This window comes from Stegodyphus dumicola, chromosome X2, assembly GCF_044657685.1.
Source record: "Stegodyphus dumicola isolate Sdum_Otavi_A_Nest chromosome X2, ASM4465768v1".
In the NCBI taxonomy this organism is placed as follows: Eukaryota; Metazoa; Arthropoda; class Arachnida; order Araneae; family Eresidae; genus Stegodyphus; species Stegodyphus dumicola.
The window spans coordinates 158,639,203-158,654,234 of record NC_140781.1 but is presented as its reverse complement, the minus strand read 5'-3'; the positions used below and the strand labels follow the sequence as shown (position 1 = coordinate 158,654,234).

Genomic DNA, 15,032 nt, shown 5'->3' with positions numbered 1-15,032 from the left:
GGCTCAAATCTCGGAAAATGTTTTAAGTGGATAGTATCTTCGAAGCATGCATGCACTTAAAATATTGTGGAGCCAAAATTCCTTTCGAGTTGTTTGTTGCAAGAGAAACTAGATGGGTGACCCTCGAATCCATCTCTCTTGGTATTATACTTTTTTCTCCTTTTATTCCCAGTCTTTTCATAAATACACGTTTAACACAATAGCATACTCTCTGTCCCTTGTGTAACTGCACATTACCTAGGCACAATTATAATATGAAAGTAATTGCGATTTACTTCAGTATCGCAATATGTAGTACCACTTCGGTTACAGATATCATAATTACTATTATTTCCTGGTACGCATTCTATGTTTAACTAGAATTTTCCACATTTAAGCTATGCTGTCTTATTTATGCTGCATTGTTCTTTCTTAAGTTTTTGATATACAGTTTATTTTATTTCGCATGCATTACACATTCATTGTTACTTTTAAAGTTGTTATACCTAAGTAAAGTACTTTGTCTTAACCAGTGCATATATACTCTGTAATAAATTAGCCGTTCGTCAGGTCTTTTGGAAGCTTTAATACCTGCCTGAGTTATCATCTTGGGCGTTGACCGAAATTTAGAAACTGGAAGATCCCACTGCTGGCGAGATACGTTGCCTAGGTGCTCAAACGCTGACAAACTGTCCTGCTAGCTAAATAGAAGGAGAGATTCTCTTTCATAAATAGGACGGTTCTGCACAAATTAGTATTGTCACCTAGGTGATTCTCAAGGCCTAAGCGAAGGACAGATGCAAATCTGACATCTTGGTCAAAGCAAAATTCGTGGTCTTAATTTGATGTGTCTATCAGAAAAGTAAACCATGTCACAGTAGCAACAGATATAAACGCCTGTAACTATACTTATATTTCAGCTAAATAGTATAAATTCAGAATTTACCACTTCCTACTTGCAGTCTTGAATCGAAACTTAAGGGATAATTAGTTTCAACCGGTAGCGTGCGTGTGGCGGTATAGATTGTACTCATATATACATGTGAAATCAGCACATAAAGAGTTCTTTAAGCTACATCAAGTTGTCTATTTAGATGATACTCATAAAATCGATATTTGAATGCCTTCAGTCATTTAACTTGCAACTCGTACGGTAACGAATCACAAAGACCCGATCATCCTGTTTTATGTAATGATATTTTTGTATTTAATTGTGAAATTTCATGCGCATCCTGGATAATTTCATCAGTATAAATTCTGAGAGCACTTTGTGTTACAATAAAATCAGGAAACATTCCTGTGACAAACTGATTATGTGTCTGACAATTATTTGCAAAATTTATGATTTCATTTAGTGGGACGGCAGAACCTGATCAGAGCACTTACGCAAAACGTTTCCTGCATATCATTTAAACGTTACTATCTCCAGATTTTAAATAATGCTTTTAATTACCTCTTGTTGGTCTCTCAGAGGGTACATTTTTGTCTACCTGGCTGGTGTAGCAGATAATACTTAAACTAATGTAATACTACATAAAGCAGAGAACTGTCAAGAAGTTGTTATACTGCTACTTAAAGTTAGAGAGCGGTTATTAATACTGCTATGTCTTAATTGGGATTCAAACATATTACTTGATGAATGGCAGCTAGTTAGATAGAATCTTCTGAGTGCTCGAATCATCTATTTAACTTTCTGATAAAATGAATCAAAGTTAATTTTAAATTACAAATTAAGCTAATTAAAATGAATTTTGCTTCGAATGCCTAGTTTAGGTATTGATATATAAACTTTGGAAACAAAATATAGCTTCTGGTATTTGATTTTATTTATTGAAAATACGAACACTATTTAAACAATTATTTCCAAGAATTTCATTTTAGCTTCAAGCTTTATTCGTAATATTTTATGAAGAGTGTGTGTTCTAGACTTGCTAGTTTGTGATTATTATCATTGATCTCGCATTACCCAATACATTCTACGCGTATACGTCATGAGATGTAATGATAACAAAGCATTAAGTAAAAACTGCGAATATATGCATATACATGAATATGTCACAAATTGTGCATATATACATATACATGAATTGTGCGAATATATACATACACATGAATATGTTATAATTGTACAATTGTACAATTGTGTAATTGTGTGAATACGTTATAAATGGTATGTATGTATATAAATGGTATATATATATATATATGTATATATATATATATATATATATATATATATATACATATATATATATATATACCATTTATATACATACATACCATTTAATTTCCCCCCCAAAAAAAACAGATATACTGAAGGAAGTCTGCTTAAAAAGGAGCATTTTAAATTTATTTTATATATTAAATTATAATTAATATTACTTTTTGCGTTGCACAATTAATTTCCTTTAAATTCTACTTTTAAAGTCTCTTTTTATTTTTAATACAGAACTGTAATTTGAAAAAATAATTAAACAGTTGTATCGTAATGTCACAGCTATTAGAAATCATAAGCGTATTAAACGATTTTAAACTTAGTTGATATATGAGTAATTTCAACAAGCATTTAATGTTATTTCAAATGTTGTGCTTTAAATAGAAATTTTGTTGCACTGGATTAAATTCCGAGATTTGTTCTTGTTAATGTTAATTTGTTCTTGTTCATCATGTAATTAATGTTTTTTTTGCTCCAGAGTACATACTTTGATTTTTTAGTTAACATTTTTCTAACTATGCAAACAAACTTTCGTCTCTCTCAAAGACTGACGCGTTTTAAAACGTCTCCATGTTTATAATGCATATGAAAACTGTAACAGAATTCTGTAAAAATTTAATAAATAATGAATAAAAAATATTTTTTGTAATTTTTGAATAATCTCTCCATTACAGTCTCAAATGCATTTGAATGCAGTAAGGAAGTGGACAAATTCCGGTACGATAACCACAAATATAATTCAACGGAAATCAGAAGGGGAAACAAACGCTGATTCCCAGTAAATTTTATTGATTGGAAATGTTTAAGAAAATAATACCAGTTAGACATAAATTATTATGTCAGTTCAAAAAATCAATTATTTGGGAAAGAAAACCAATCTTGAAAAGTGAAAGTGAAAATATTGAAAAGGGTATTCCTACAGTCAAGTCTTGATTACATTTACCGCTAATTAGTTGTTAATGGCGTTACATTAATAGACCACCTGTTAATCAACATAAAAGTCAAGAGACAAAACGGTCCATTTCGCGATTTCCATCATTTCGTCAAGGTTCATATGAAAAGGAATAAATAAGCATAAGCAAAAGAAATGTGTTAGAAAGGGGGAGGGGGAAGGTCTGTGTTGTTTCATATGCAGTTTCCAGGGGCTGGCGTTTTGTTCACGTCTAATTGGCTATAATTATATTAGCGTAATCGAATAAGAATCGAGCGAAACGGGAGGGAGGTCGGACCGTGGACACATCACTCAAGTGACTCAACTCCCCTAGGCAATATATCATTTAAATAAACATTCGAAAGATTTGTATTTATGCATTGCCTCTTCTACTCTTCCGACGTTTCCTTTTACGTTTTCTGTTAAAGATGATACACCTGGTGATACTCCTCGTCATCTCAAGTGTTTGATATTTGAAAAAAAAATGCACATAAAGAAAAATATCTCATTGATAATCTACAGAATAATGACGGGTGCACTGAGACTGGATTATTCAGCACATTTCAGTCTTTAAATTAGTCTAAGTATAAACCTCTAGTTCAACAACAACAAAAAAGATAATAATCACTATCTTTTAACTTAAGAAAAAGAATACTTCGAAGAACAAATGTTGCAATGAGCAACAAAAACCGGCACATCATGAACAAATTTCCAGGATCATAGTTTCGAAGGTTAAATAAATAGCGAATTTAATCTGCGAATCTACAGTTCTGTAAATTTATACACGTTATACTGATTCCATTTGCTCAATATATGTTCCTTTAATGTTTTCCAATAACACAAGGTAGTTTTATTCTTCTGTTAACAAACTGCTATAACTTGAATAACGTAAGAATTTTAAAATATTTACTTTTTTCATCCGACCTTGGGGAAGAAATATGCTTTCTTCAAATCTTACGAATAATATAATTCTTCACATACTACTTCTTAAAGGCATAGTGAAATTATTGACAAGAATTACAGCAATTAGCAACTATCATAATATTTTGCTTAAACTATGAAGTACATGGAAAGAAAACATATATCCAATTTTCTAAGTCCTTGATTATTAAATAACTGAATTATCATCTTTTCAAGCTGAAATAACTATATTCCGCAAATAATATTAATGTTTACATTTATTTCGATGCGAAACATAATAGTTTTTAATTTGCGCATAGAGTTTATCATATTAGACAAGAAACGTTTTTCTTCTAGTTGATATAAGCTGGAAAGTTCTGCCATGGGTTTTAGAAACCATAGAAAATCGTGCATCTAAATCCTCCTCACCCCTAGAGAAAATCGCAGATTCCTTTCATCGACTTCTTCAGTCTCCCGGTGTTCTTTCTCTCAGTCAATGGCATTTTCCTACTTTCCACTAACAATTCTTGTTGTCTATGAAAAGGTCTCAGTTAAAGAGAAGTTTATTTCTCAGGTAACACACAAAGGTTAAGCGCAGGAAAAGTATAGACTGTTTTTAAAACAAAAGGGAAATCAGTTCCCAAACAGTACAAATTAACATCAATTCGACGCTATGTATCAGTAAAATGTATACCTTTTATTCAGTACTGAGGTTAAGTGTATAACAGTTATGCTATAATAAGACTGCTCGATAAATTTTATTCAGGTATGCAAAATTAAAGATGCTAAGTCTATAAATCTCGAACAACAATCTCGAAGCCAAATAATCACAATTTATTGTCAACGAAAACACGCATTTACCAAAATTGAAAGGTAATAAATTATTTAAAATCATATCTTGTTTATGCTGTTTCTAATGATGAAAATTTGAATTTAATAATATAAAGATTTTCTCTTAGAAAGTGCTCAAACCTAGCAACTTCATCACCTCTATGTTAAATCCTCACTCTAATTAAATTTACATAAAAAAACCCAAACAGAACTTACTAGGTCTGAGTAATATATTACATGATATGTAAGAGGCTATATTGTTGATAAATAATCCTTTAAGGAATTTTGAATGAAAATGTAAGATTTTTCAAACGAAAAGCAGGAAAAGTATTTGCTACAAAGATAGCTGCAAATACCATTTAACTGAGATCTTCTTCAAAGTTTCCTACCCATTTCTTTTAATTTAATGTACATTCACGTCTCTTTCTTCCTTTCATCTACGTCTTTAATTTATATACATTACCATTTCTAAAGAAAGGGGCATGCATTTGAGTTGACAAAAGAGACAAACAAACTTTAAACAGAAGAGACAAGCAAACCAAAAATAGACAGGAAAAAAATTAGCCTTACGTACTTCGTATTCTTTGCGTTACCTTCAACTTTGAGACTTACTGGATTCGGTTGTTTGCATTACGGCAAAGCGCAGAATGACTGCCGAACAGGAAAGGTGCCTTTGTGAAAAATTTCCTAAGGGGAACCGGCTCTCTTTCACTTTACACATGAGAAAAAAACCTCATTTAGGATGGAATTCTTCCATATTGCGATTTTTAAATGCGTACGGAGCTTATAAAATTCCCACTTATCAGTACTAGCGTAAGTACGAGGGCTATCCAGAAAGTAGATTACGTTTTGGAATAAAAAAATAAACAAAGTATAGGAAACAAATTTTATTATATACAGATGAAAGCCACACTCAAATACTACTTTTCTACATAGTCACCATACAAATTAAGGCATTTATCGTAGCGATGTACGAGCTTGGAAATTCCTTCGTCGAAAAATTCGGCCGCCTGCGCCTTCAACCACTTCGTTACCTCTTCTTGCAGCTGTGCGTCGTCATCAAAACGCTGCATAGCCAGCCACTTCTTCATTGCTGGGAATAGGTGGAAGTCGCTCGGTGCCAGGTCGGGACTGTACGGCGGATGAGGAAACAACTCCCACTTAAAAGATTCAAGAACTTTACGAGTGACATTTGCCGTGTGGGGCCGGGCGTTGTCGTGAATCAACAAGATCTTAGAGCTCAACATTCCTCTGCGCTTGTTTTGAATTGCTCTTCTGAGTTTTTGGAGAGTTTGGCAATACCTTTGAGAGTTTATTGTAGTGCCTCTTTCCAGGAAGTCCACCAAAATTACACCTTTTCTGTCCCAAAAAACAGTCGCCATCATCTTCCTTGCCGACATTGTTTGCATGCATTTCTTGGGTTTTTGGGGAGAACTTGTGTGCCCCCACTGCATTGATTGCAATTTCGTTTCACAGTTCACATGTTTCACCCATGTTTCGTCACCAGTAACGATGCGATCGAGTAAAGAGTCACCATCCTTATGGTAAGCGTCCAAAAAGTTCAACGCTGCAGCCATTCACTGATTTTTGTGGTCCTCTGTCAAGATTTTTGGAATCCATCTTGCACAAAACTTGTGGTAACCAAGCTTTTCGCTGATGATTTCGTGCAACAAACTTCGCGAAATTTGTGGAAAACTCAAAGAAAGTTCCGTTATTGTGAAATTTTGATTTTCACGGACTTTAGCATCGACTTTTTCGAGAAGTTCGGCGGTCACTATGCTGGGTCTCCCACTTCGATCTTCGTCGTGAACATTGGTTCGGCCATTTTGAAATCTTATGACCCACTGACGCACTCCACCTTCAGTGATAATGTTGTCCCCATACACTTCACGAAGCTGCCGATAGATTTCTATCGGTTTACAGTTTTTTGCAGTCAGAAACCTTATTACTGAGCGCACCTCGCAGCTCGCGGGATTTTCAATTAACGCAGACATTTCAAACCGTCACAGTATCTGAACGGAGCACAGCACGAACCTCTCACTAGCACGGCTAGATGCAGACTGAGCTGCGCAACGCTCTGACCCCAAGATGACCGCGCTAGCCCCGCCCCTAGCGGACACAGACGGAAACGTAATCTACTTCCTGGATGGCCCTCGTATTATTAAAAAAAATTAAACACAAATAAACAATTTTTAATTTCCAATCATCCTGTGACGTCTAGAATGCCAGTACATTATTTTAATTTGTCCCAACATAACTGTCTATAATTTTCCTACTCAAGAACAGCAAGTACACTTAACAATTATAGTTTACTCGTTATTCATGTGTGTAGCAACTGAAACTCATAACCAGTGCGTACTTAAAGTGTAGCCCAGTGTATTTCGTATACTGCCATTACTTACTCGCAAAACATAAATTCCTACAGTTTAAGTTCCCATGTGTTATACAATCCAGTTAAATACAATCCAGTATCTCTTAAAAACTTAGTTTTTAAACTCTTAAAAACTTAGTTTAGTTTAAACTAAAACTTCATTAGATTTTTTTGAAATGAGCAATACCCTCGCGGGACTCGAACCTGGATCTCTCGAATAAGCGCCGAGTATGCAACCGTTACACGACGAAGGCATGTTGGAAGGAGGGAGCAAATACCGAAGTCAAGCAGCATCGGACGCTCTCAGTACTTGAGAGGGTGATCTTATCTTCAAAAGCATTCCTGACTGAGGCGGATAACTATCACATGCTTTATCATATTCGACTAAGGAAATAAATATCTTTTTTCTAAGGCTTCTGATAAAGGATTTCTTCGAAAAGTATGAATTTCTGTTTGAAATTTGCCGAAATCCATTCCATTTATAAGTGCCTTAAGTTGTAGATAATTGTTAATTATTATTCCTAAGCTATAAGTTACTGTAAGTTATCAATAAACGCCACTTTCGTTTTCTAGAAGTTTGTGCTTTTTTAATAATGTATTCCTAGTGATGTACTTCCGTTTTCGCTCTGTATGACGTAGTATACTCTTTAAAAATCCTTTTGCACTTCTTTTAATGCCTTTTATTGCCTTTTTTCTTCCTAAGTTCACTTCTTTAATAAAAAGGCCCAGCTGTCTTCAGGGTCATGGATAAAGTATTACTCTCTTTGAAAATACCGAAGTTTATGCTATCTGTTTTCCTACTTTCGATGGGAACATATTCTTACATCCTCGATATATGAAATAGAACTGATAACCTGTTTTGTATGCCAAAGAAAATATTAGTTATTATTTTAATTCCTGTAAAACCTGAAGTACTATCTTATATAAAAATCTCCTAATTAAAGACACGTTTCCAAAAATATCTGTATCTGTGTCTGAATTCAAATGCGCTGCTATTGGGCCTCGTGTACAAAGTGTATTATGCAATTTAAACCTACAATTAGAAATTAGAAATACTTTCCTTCAAATTATTAATATAACTTTTTGTTTTAAATTTGAATTTATTGAAAATAAACCTTGCAGCATCGTAAAAACTACACTTATTATATTATTATTCATAGGCTATCAGTTAAGACTGTTATATCACACGGCAGTTTGTCGCAAAAACAGTAGCTCTCGACAGGTATTAAGTTTGTGACCATAGAACGGTCCCAAAGAGAGAAGGCACTAATTCATTTTTCATGTGGAATACAAATTTCCTTAAAGTACTCCAAAATAAGTATGGATCTAGAGTGAGTAAGCTGATCAACAGAATAATATAGTGATACAACATTAATTTAATAATTATATATTATTTAAACTTAGTAACATGTGTATATTATTTCTGCTTTATGTCCTTGTATTTCAAAATGAGTACATACAAAGGTTTTGGATTTCTAAACTTTTAGCTGACCTTAATTTTGAGTGTGTAAATAACATTATAGTTGTCTACAAGGGTAATTTATTTCTTGAAGTCTAATTTAAATATGTAGGTTTATAGGCATACTACTAACTCTTGTTTCGTTATTATTCTTTTACAAATTAAAATAACTATGCTTGGTGTTACAATTAGCTTATAAATTTATTATAAGAAAATTCTTGATTATTATATATTATCTTTTGCTTAGTTATTATTTAACAAAGTGACTTCAGCTTTATCTTATTTTAATTTCAAAAGAAATTAAAATAATTACACATCTGACAACCTTCTTGACCTGAGTGTCTATTTCTATGCGAATGTTATGATGCTTTAATGCATTTCATAGATCACTCCAGCTCCAGTAGTCTGACTGCATGTCAGTAGTATTGTATATGACCCATACAATTGATATAAAACAAGATTATGACAATGCTTTAGCATTAAATGTCATCAATATTATCTGCGAGTTGATTTATTGAAAATGTGATATAAAACTTAGTTTACCGCTTAAAATGCAATATAAATTATGTATCGATGAATTTATTTGTATCTTAGTTTTATTACACGCAAGTTTAACTATTTTGAAGGCGAAGAAAAATTTCCCGATCACTAAATATATAGTAGGGCTAGGTTAAAAAGGTAAAATAAAATATAAGCCCTGTTTATTTAAAAAACAATGTAAAATATTTTATATAGACTTTGAAAAGATTACATTAATTAATTATTATTTCTTTTAATATTTTAAGACAGTTTTTTTAAATATTATTTACATTCCTGCAAGAAAATGTTGCTATACAAAATGAAGTGTCACATTGTACTTTTTATATTGCTTGGAAGTATTAGAAACTTCTCAATTGCATTTAACGTTCTAAATATTTTTAATCAGGTATGGTTCCAAAATCGAAGAGCAAAGTTCAGGAAACAAGAAAGACTAAATCAACAAAAACAAGCACAACAGCAGTCCAATCAGAAATCCAGTAACAACAATAATGCTTCCAATAACCAATCGACGTCAAGTAGCAGTAGCAACGGCAGTGGAAACGGTCTTCTTATCAACAGTAACGGATCGTCCAAAGATTCTAATAATGACAATTCGAAAGTGGTATCTTCAATGATGCCTCCTCCACCTCCACCAAACACTAAATCTCTTAACGGTAAGAATTATCCCCAAAACTCTTTCCTTTAACAATATAAGTATATTTATGTTGTACTTGTAAGAAGTAAAATTTTGATGGGAAAAAGGACATAAAACTTTAATTTCACTCTGCTGAATCATAAATAAGAAATAACTTTATTTAAGTATGTTTTTAACCTGTTATCTTCCTGTTATATAAGTTCATAAAGTTGTGTATCTATTGATTCTGTAATAGGCAAATAGAAGAAGTTATCTTCTTGAATGTTTGGACAAAAAAGCAGCTGTTTTGCGTTTTAAGATATTAGCTTATAACCATAGCCAAACAAACACGCTAAAGACTAAATGCAAAAAATAACAATTATCAACAAGAAAAGTTGTTGAAAATTGTCACCTTTAACATTAGTTTATGATTTGCTCAGTTAATTTCGTTGCTCTTGTATATTTTTATATTCTCAAAAATTTATTTACATATATTTGCACAATACGTAAGTTTATCTCTATATATCTATATGCTTTCTTATTAATTCATAAAATATACTATGTTTGTTGTAACATACCTATGAACATTTATTTATTATGATAATTGACTAGATCCTCAGCCTATAATACTTATAATCGATAGTTTCAATTACATTTAAACAATTATGTCAGCTAATGCTTTGAAATCTCTTTAGTATCACATATTTTAAATAAAAAGCTGTATAATTATGGCTTTATTTTACTTTACAGTACAATTAATTTCAGCTTTAGAACAAATACATGCTTCGTGTTGAAGATGATTGTATTTAATGTTATTTATAGTATTTAACTATTGAATATAAAAGGGTAATGATTGATGAGAAATTATTTACATTGAATAAAAGTGAAACCTGAGTAAGTCGTGAGATGACAACGAAACTCAAATGGTGCAAATCGTTAAAAGCTTGTCTAAATTTAGATGCTTCATAAGTGGAGATTTCTAAATGTAGCAACACTTTTTTATTGCATATATTTATGCCCATCATACAGGTGAGTTATAATCCAAACAAATTACTTAGCTCTAGTCAGCCAAAAGAGGATGAAAATTCTATATCAGGTGAGTTTAATCACTCATAACTCAGTTTAAATGATACTTTTCCATCTATTGGATTACTCTAGAAAAGCAGTCTAATATGCAAATCTGTCGAAACAAGAAGTCATAATCTATTGGTAAGGAAATACGCGATATTTAAAGAACGTCCTTCACTTGTTAAATATCTCACCGTTTTAATGTAATGGTATCATAATTGAAAATGAGAGAGATAAAAATGACGAGCTTAACATAGATTACCATCAAAGCCTTATTGTGTATATGATTTCAATCCCAACATAAAATGACATTTCAAGTGAAATACAATGAAAAAAATATATGTAATAAGTACACCGACAATAAGTTGGATTACTAAGGAAATATGCTTTTAATTACTCGAATTATAAAAATTTGCTAAAGGATCTCTAGACATGTTGATTTTAAATGCTCTATAACGGTCTTTATGGACTGAACAGAATATGCCAAAGGTTAGATTTTATTTAATTTTTTATTAGGACGAAGCAGTGTTTCTCTTAATAAAAAAATTGATATTTACCAAGCAGCTTGAATGTTTCTTGCACACACATAATTAGGAAGATAAATATTGTCACTTGATCACGAAGTCACGTACTTGCCTATGACAAGGTAAGTAGACTACGTGAAACTTCAATAAAAATAAAGGAAAGTAACATGCAGAATATAAAACTTGTGATTGCAAATAGATTCTTGTGAAAATATTTTATAATCCAAGGATTTTGAAATCAGTGCCAAAAGTTTATTTAGTCATTTTTCTTCATAGAAACATTCAACAAGCATAATACCATATTTTTATTCCCCAGGAATCTTTATATTCGCAATTCAAATCTTTAACTTTCGTTAACACTCTATTTTTATAGACATAAAATAAACTCAACAAAAAGACTAAAAACTTGTAAATAAAACTTTCAATCGTTGAATTAAACTGCAAGATATCGTCTTTACGGAAACTAAAAAACGTTCTCTAAGACCTTCATTGGCGACGGTTAGTATTATCTTATTTTTATTCTGCATGCAAGGATATGAAGGAAGAAGTGTCTGTCTTCGTTACCATCACCGTGTTTCAAGTCAGTAGCATGTAAAAATATATTTAAGAAAAGCAATCACATGAGATGACTAGAAAAGATGCGTATCAAGCTGTAGAAAGGTGAAAATATTTATTTTTTGCTCTGGTTAAGATGCTTTTAAAAATATATATTCTACATTTCATTGTGATCGTGACACGAAATGAAATTACAGGTTTTGGATTCTCTACGAATTTTAAGAAACACTGCTGTGAAGATCATTGTGAATGTGTTGAGGAAAGAAAATTACTACCATTTCCAAGCAATGCAGTAATACGAGACGTGTCTTCATGCCTGATCAACTGCTTAAAGAACCGTCAATGAAATTCCAATTGTTGAAGGACAAACAAATGCTTCATAATTTAGGCAAAGAACATCTGGTAATAGTTATAAATACTCCCAATTTTTTAAAACTTTTATGCTACTCAAGAAGCTCTTTTTTTATCTCTCTCATTTCTAACGTATTCAATATATGAAACAATAGCTTCATTCTTGAACTAAATGAAATATAAAAGTTAGAATTATATTCTAGTGATGATATACGTATATCAGTACTACTTCTTAAGTAAATTCTTCTGACAGTAACTTAACTAAAACTCAAAAATATATAAATTCCTGTCATTAACGTTTTCTTCACAGACTTTAGCCTTAGTTTACATTGTGAAAAATTAAAGAAGTCTCTACAGTGTTTTAAAAATGGAAACAAATTGGTCTTTTTCATTACAGTTCGAAAGAATATTAATTTTACATTCGCATTTTATATTGTTAATGAAAATACCTTATGTTTGCTTTAATGAAAACGCAAAGTAAAGCAATAACAGATGATTTAAAACTATCAGTCATGTTAAAATCATTGGAATTGGAATTCTGCAGGTAAAAATAAGGTAAAAACTTCAAGATTCATTTTAATTCAAGATTCAGAGTTCAAGATTAATTTTTTCTTCTTCCCTAAATTTTTAAAATGATGGATATATTTTTCCCTGCCTAGTTTTCAGACAAAACCTTCAACAGTTTTGATCATAATATAGATTATTTTACACGCCTAAACATATACATATTGATATATCTTCGTCACAGAAACTGCCACAGTAAATATAGCGATGAAAAATGTTTGTCTATTTTTTAATTTATATAAGTCAGTTAATGCCATTTGTTTTGGATTGCAAATATAAGGGATTATGTACAATAGGCATGTCAAACTCAGTACCTCTGTGTCAAAGGGCCTTCATTTTACAATAGTTTGGGCCGAAAGAAAAAACTACTTTTTATACATAATGATATCTTCAAAGCAAGTGAATACAAAAAGTTTTACCTAATGCTGTAGTTATTTAAATAAAGGGAATATAAGCAAATCGTCATCACATACGGATATCTGTTGTTTCTTTCCTAATAACTGACACTTCGTTTTCATTCAGCTAGCTTTGGAGTCATGCTGCTCGCGCTAGCTATTCAAATGAGCGTCTCTTAGCTTTGCTCTCGTTAGGGATGTGGTACTTTTTATAAGTGAGAAAAATTGTTCACACTGATAGGTATTACCAAACATAGAAATCACGAATAAAGCAAATCTGCAGGTACATGAGATCCAAGGAAGCAGGTATTTGTAAAATTCGGGCATATCCCCTTCACTGAATTTTTGTTTTAGAGTTGCGTTCCACCGAATTTGCGTTAATTCCATGCGGTTCAATTTGGAGTGGATTTCCAAGTTATAATCATATATTATAATTATGCAACTTCATTTTTATTTTCACGGATGAACCGAAGGCCACAGAAAAATGAGTCAAAGACCGCATGGCAGCTCGCAGGCTGAGATTTTGATATGCCTGGTGTACAAGTAAAATCCTTTCTTACAAAGAATCTTTTCTAGAGTATTGTAAATTATTGTATGTGTTACCTAGTATACTGTATAAAAGACAGCAAGTACATTTTGCTTCTCAAATTAAGGCTAAATTGGCCTTAATTTGAATGGTTAAACAGTGCAATACATTACATAGACACCCAGTAAATCTTGGGTTACATTATCTGTTTTCAACAAGTAATAGTTGTAGTTAATTCTATCACTCATATAAATTAGCCAACATTTGCTATTATAAGCAGGCTCCAGATTATATTAACTATTAACTGCTTAATTAATTTATTAGTGTTCCTTCTTTACCTTTCATTATCTCTGATGCAGAATTTGATAGTGAACTTATCATTAAAGGATTTTATTTATTATAATTTCATTGAGTTATTGTTGTTCATATTAGGACTTTTATCAATCGGTGTAAAAAGTAATTGCCAAAAGCAAATTATTTGTCATTCTATGACAGCAGAATATAGTTTGTTAGTTAATTAAACATTGCTATAGCAATATACACAAAACAGCAATTAAATTTTCAGATTTCAAACAAAGTAGCTGCGTCAGTCTTCTATATTACAGTTTTTGTTTTTGCAGGGAAATCTCTTCTCGATGCAAAGTGGAGTGGATCTCCGAATCCGTCTCCGTGTGCGCAGAAATCTGCCCAGCTTAACTCTCCCGTCCTACCTCCGTCCTCCTTCTCCCTCTCCTTTCCTCTCAGTCCACCTGTAGACAGTAAAGCCAACATCTTTTGAGTACTTTTCCTCTCTTTTCCTGGATCCCATTCATCAGAATCGGGAGAGGAGTGACGGAGGCAGTTGTTTACTTTCTGTAATGTGACAATATGATTTAATAAAGTTCGAAAAATGTGTTATGTATTTTCTCATGTATTTGTCTTTCAAATTTTGGATAAGAGCATTTTTACACTCCTTTAAGAAATACGGCCTTGATTCACTTAAGCTACCATCAATTGCTCAGAATAGTTCTAAGAAGAATTACTTCGAGGGAAAATAAGCATTTACATTACATTCTAAATGTTTGGATAAACTAAAAACGCCATCTCTCATTTTTCTCTATATTCGCAGACTAGAGAGGCATTATAAAATAAACACATATTCCTTTCTTAGAAAGGTTCATTAAAATGTTTGAAATGGGAGATTTTAAATTTTAAACTATTGAATCTATAA

At 32.1% G+C, this 15,032-nt stretch overlaps 1 protein-coding gene across 2 annotated transcripts in view; it reads left to right on the top strand.

The window, feature by feature from the left end:
• Positions 1 to 14,717, top strand: part of LOC118199406 (uncharacterized) — a 145,888-nt gene extending 131,171 nt beyond the window's left edge. The window contains exons 3-5 of one of the 2 annotated variants that reach the window (XR_015038926.1): positions 9,612 to 9,879; positions 12,184 to 12,388; positions 14,443 to 14,580. Coding sequence is in view for 1 of the 2 variants with exons in the window: in XM_085809141.1 (XP_085665267.1) it covers positions 9,612 to 9,879; positions 14,443 to 14,600 (426 nt within the window). In the remaining variant the exon portion in view is untranslated. Of the gene's footprint in view, positions 1 to 9,611; positions 9,880 to 12,183; positions 12,389 to 14,442 lie in introns of both variants that reach the window. The other variant, XM_085809141.1, reaches the window with a different exon arrangement.
• The last annotated feature ends 315 nt before the right edge of the window (positions 14,718 to 15,032 follow it).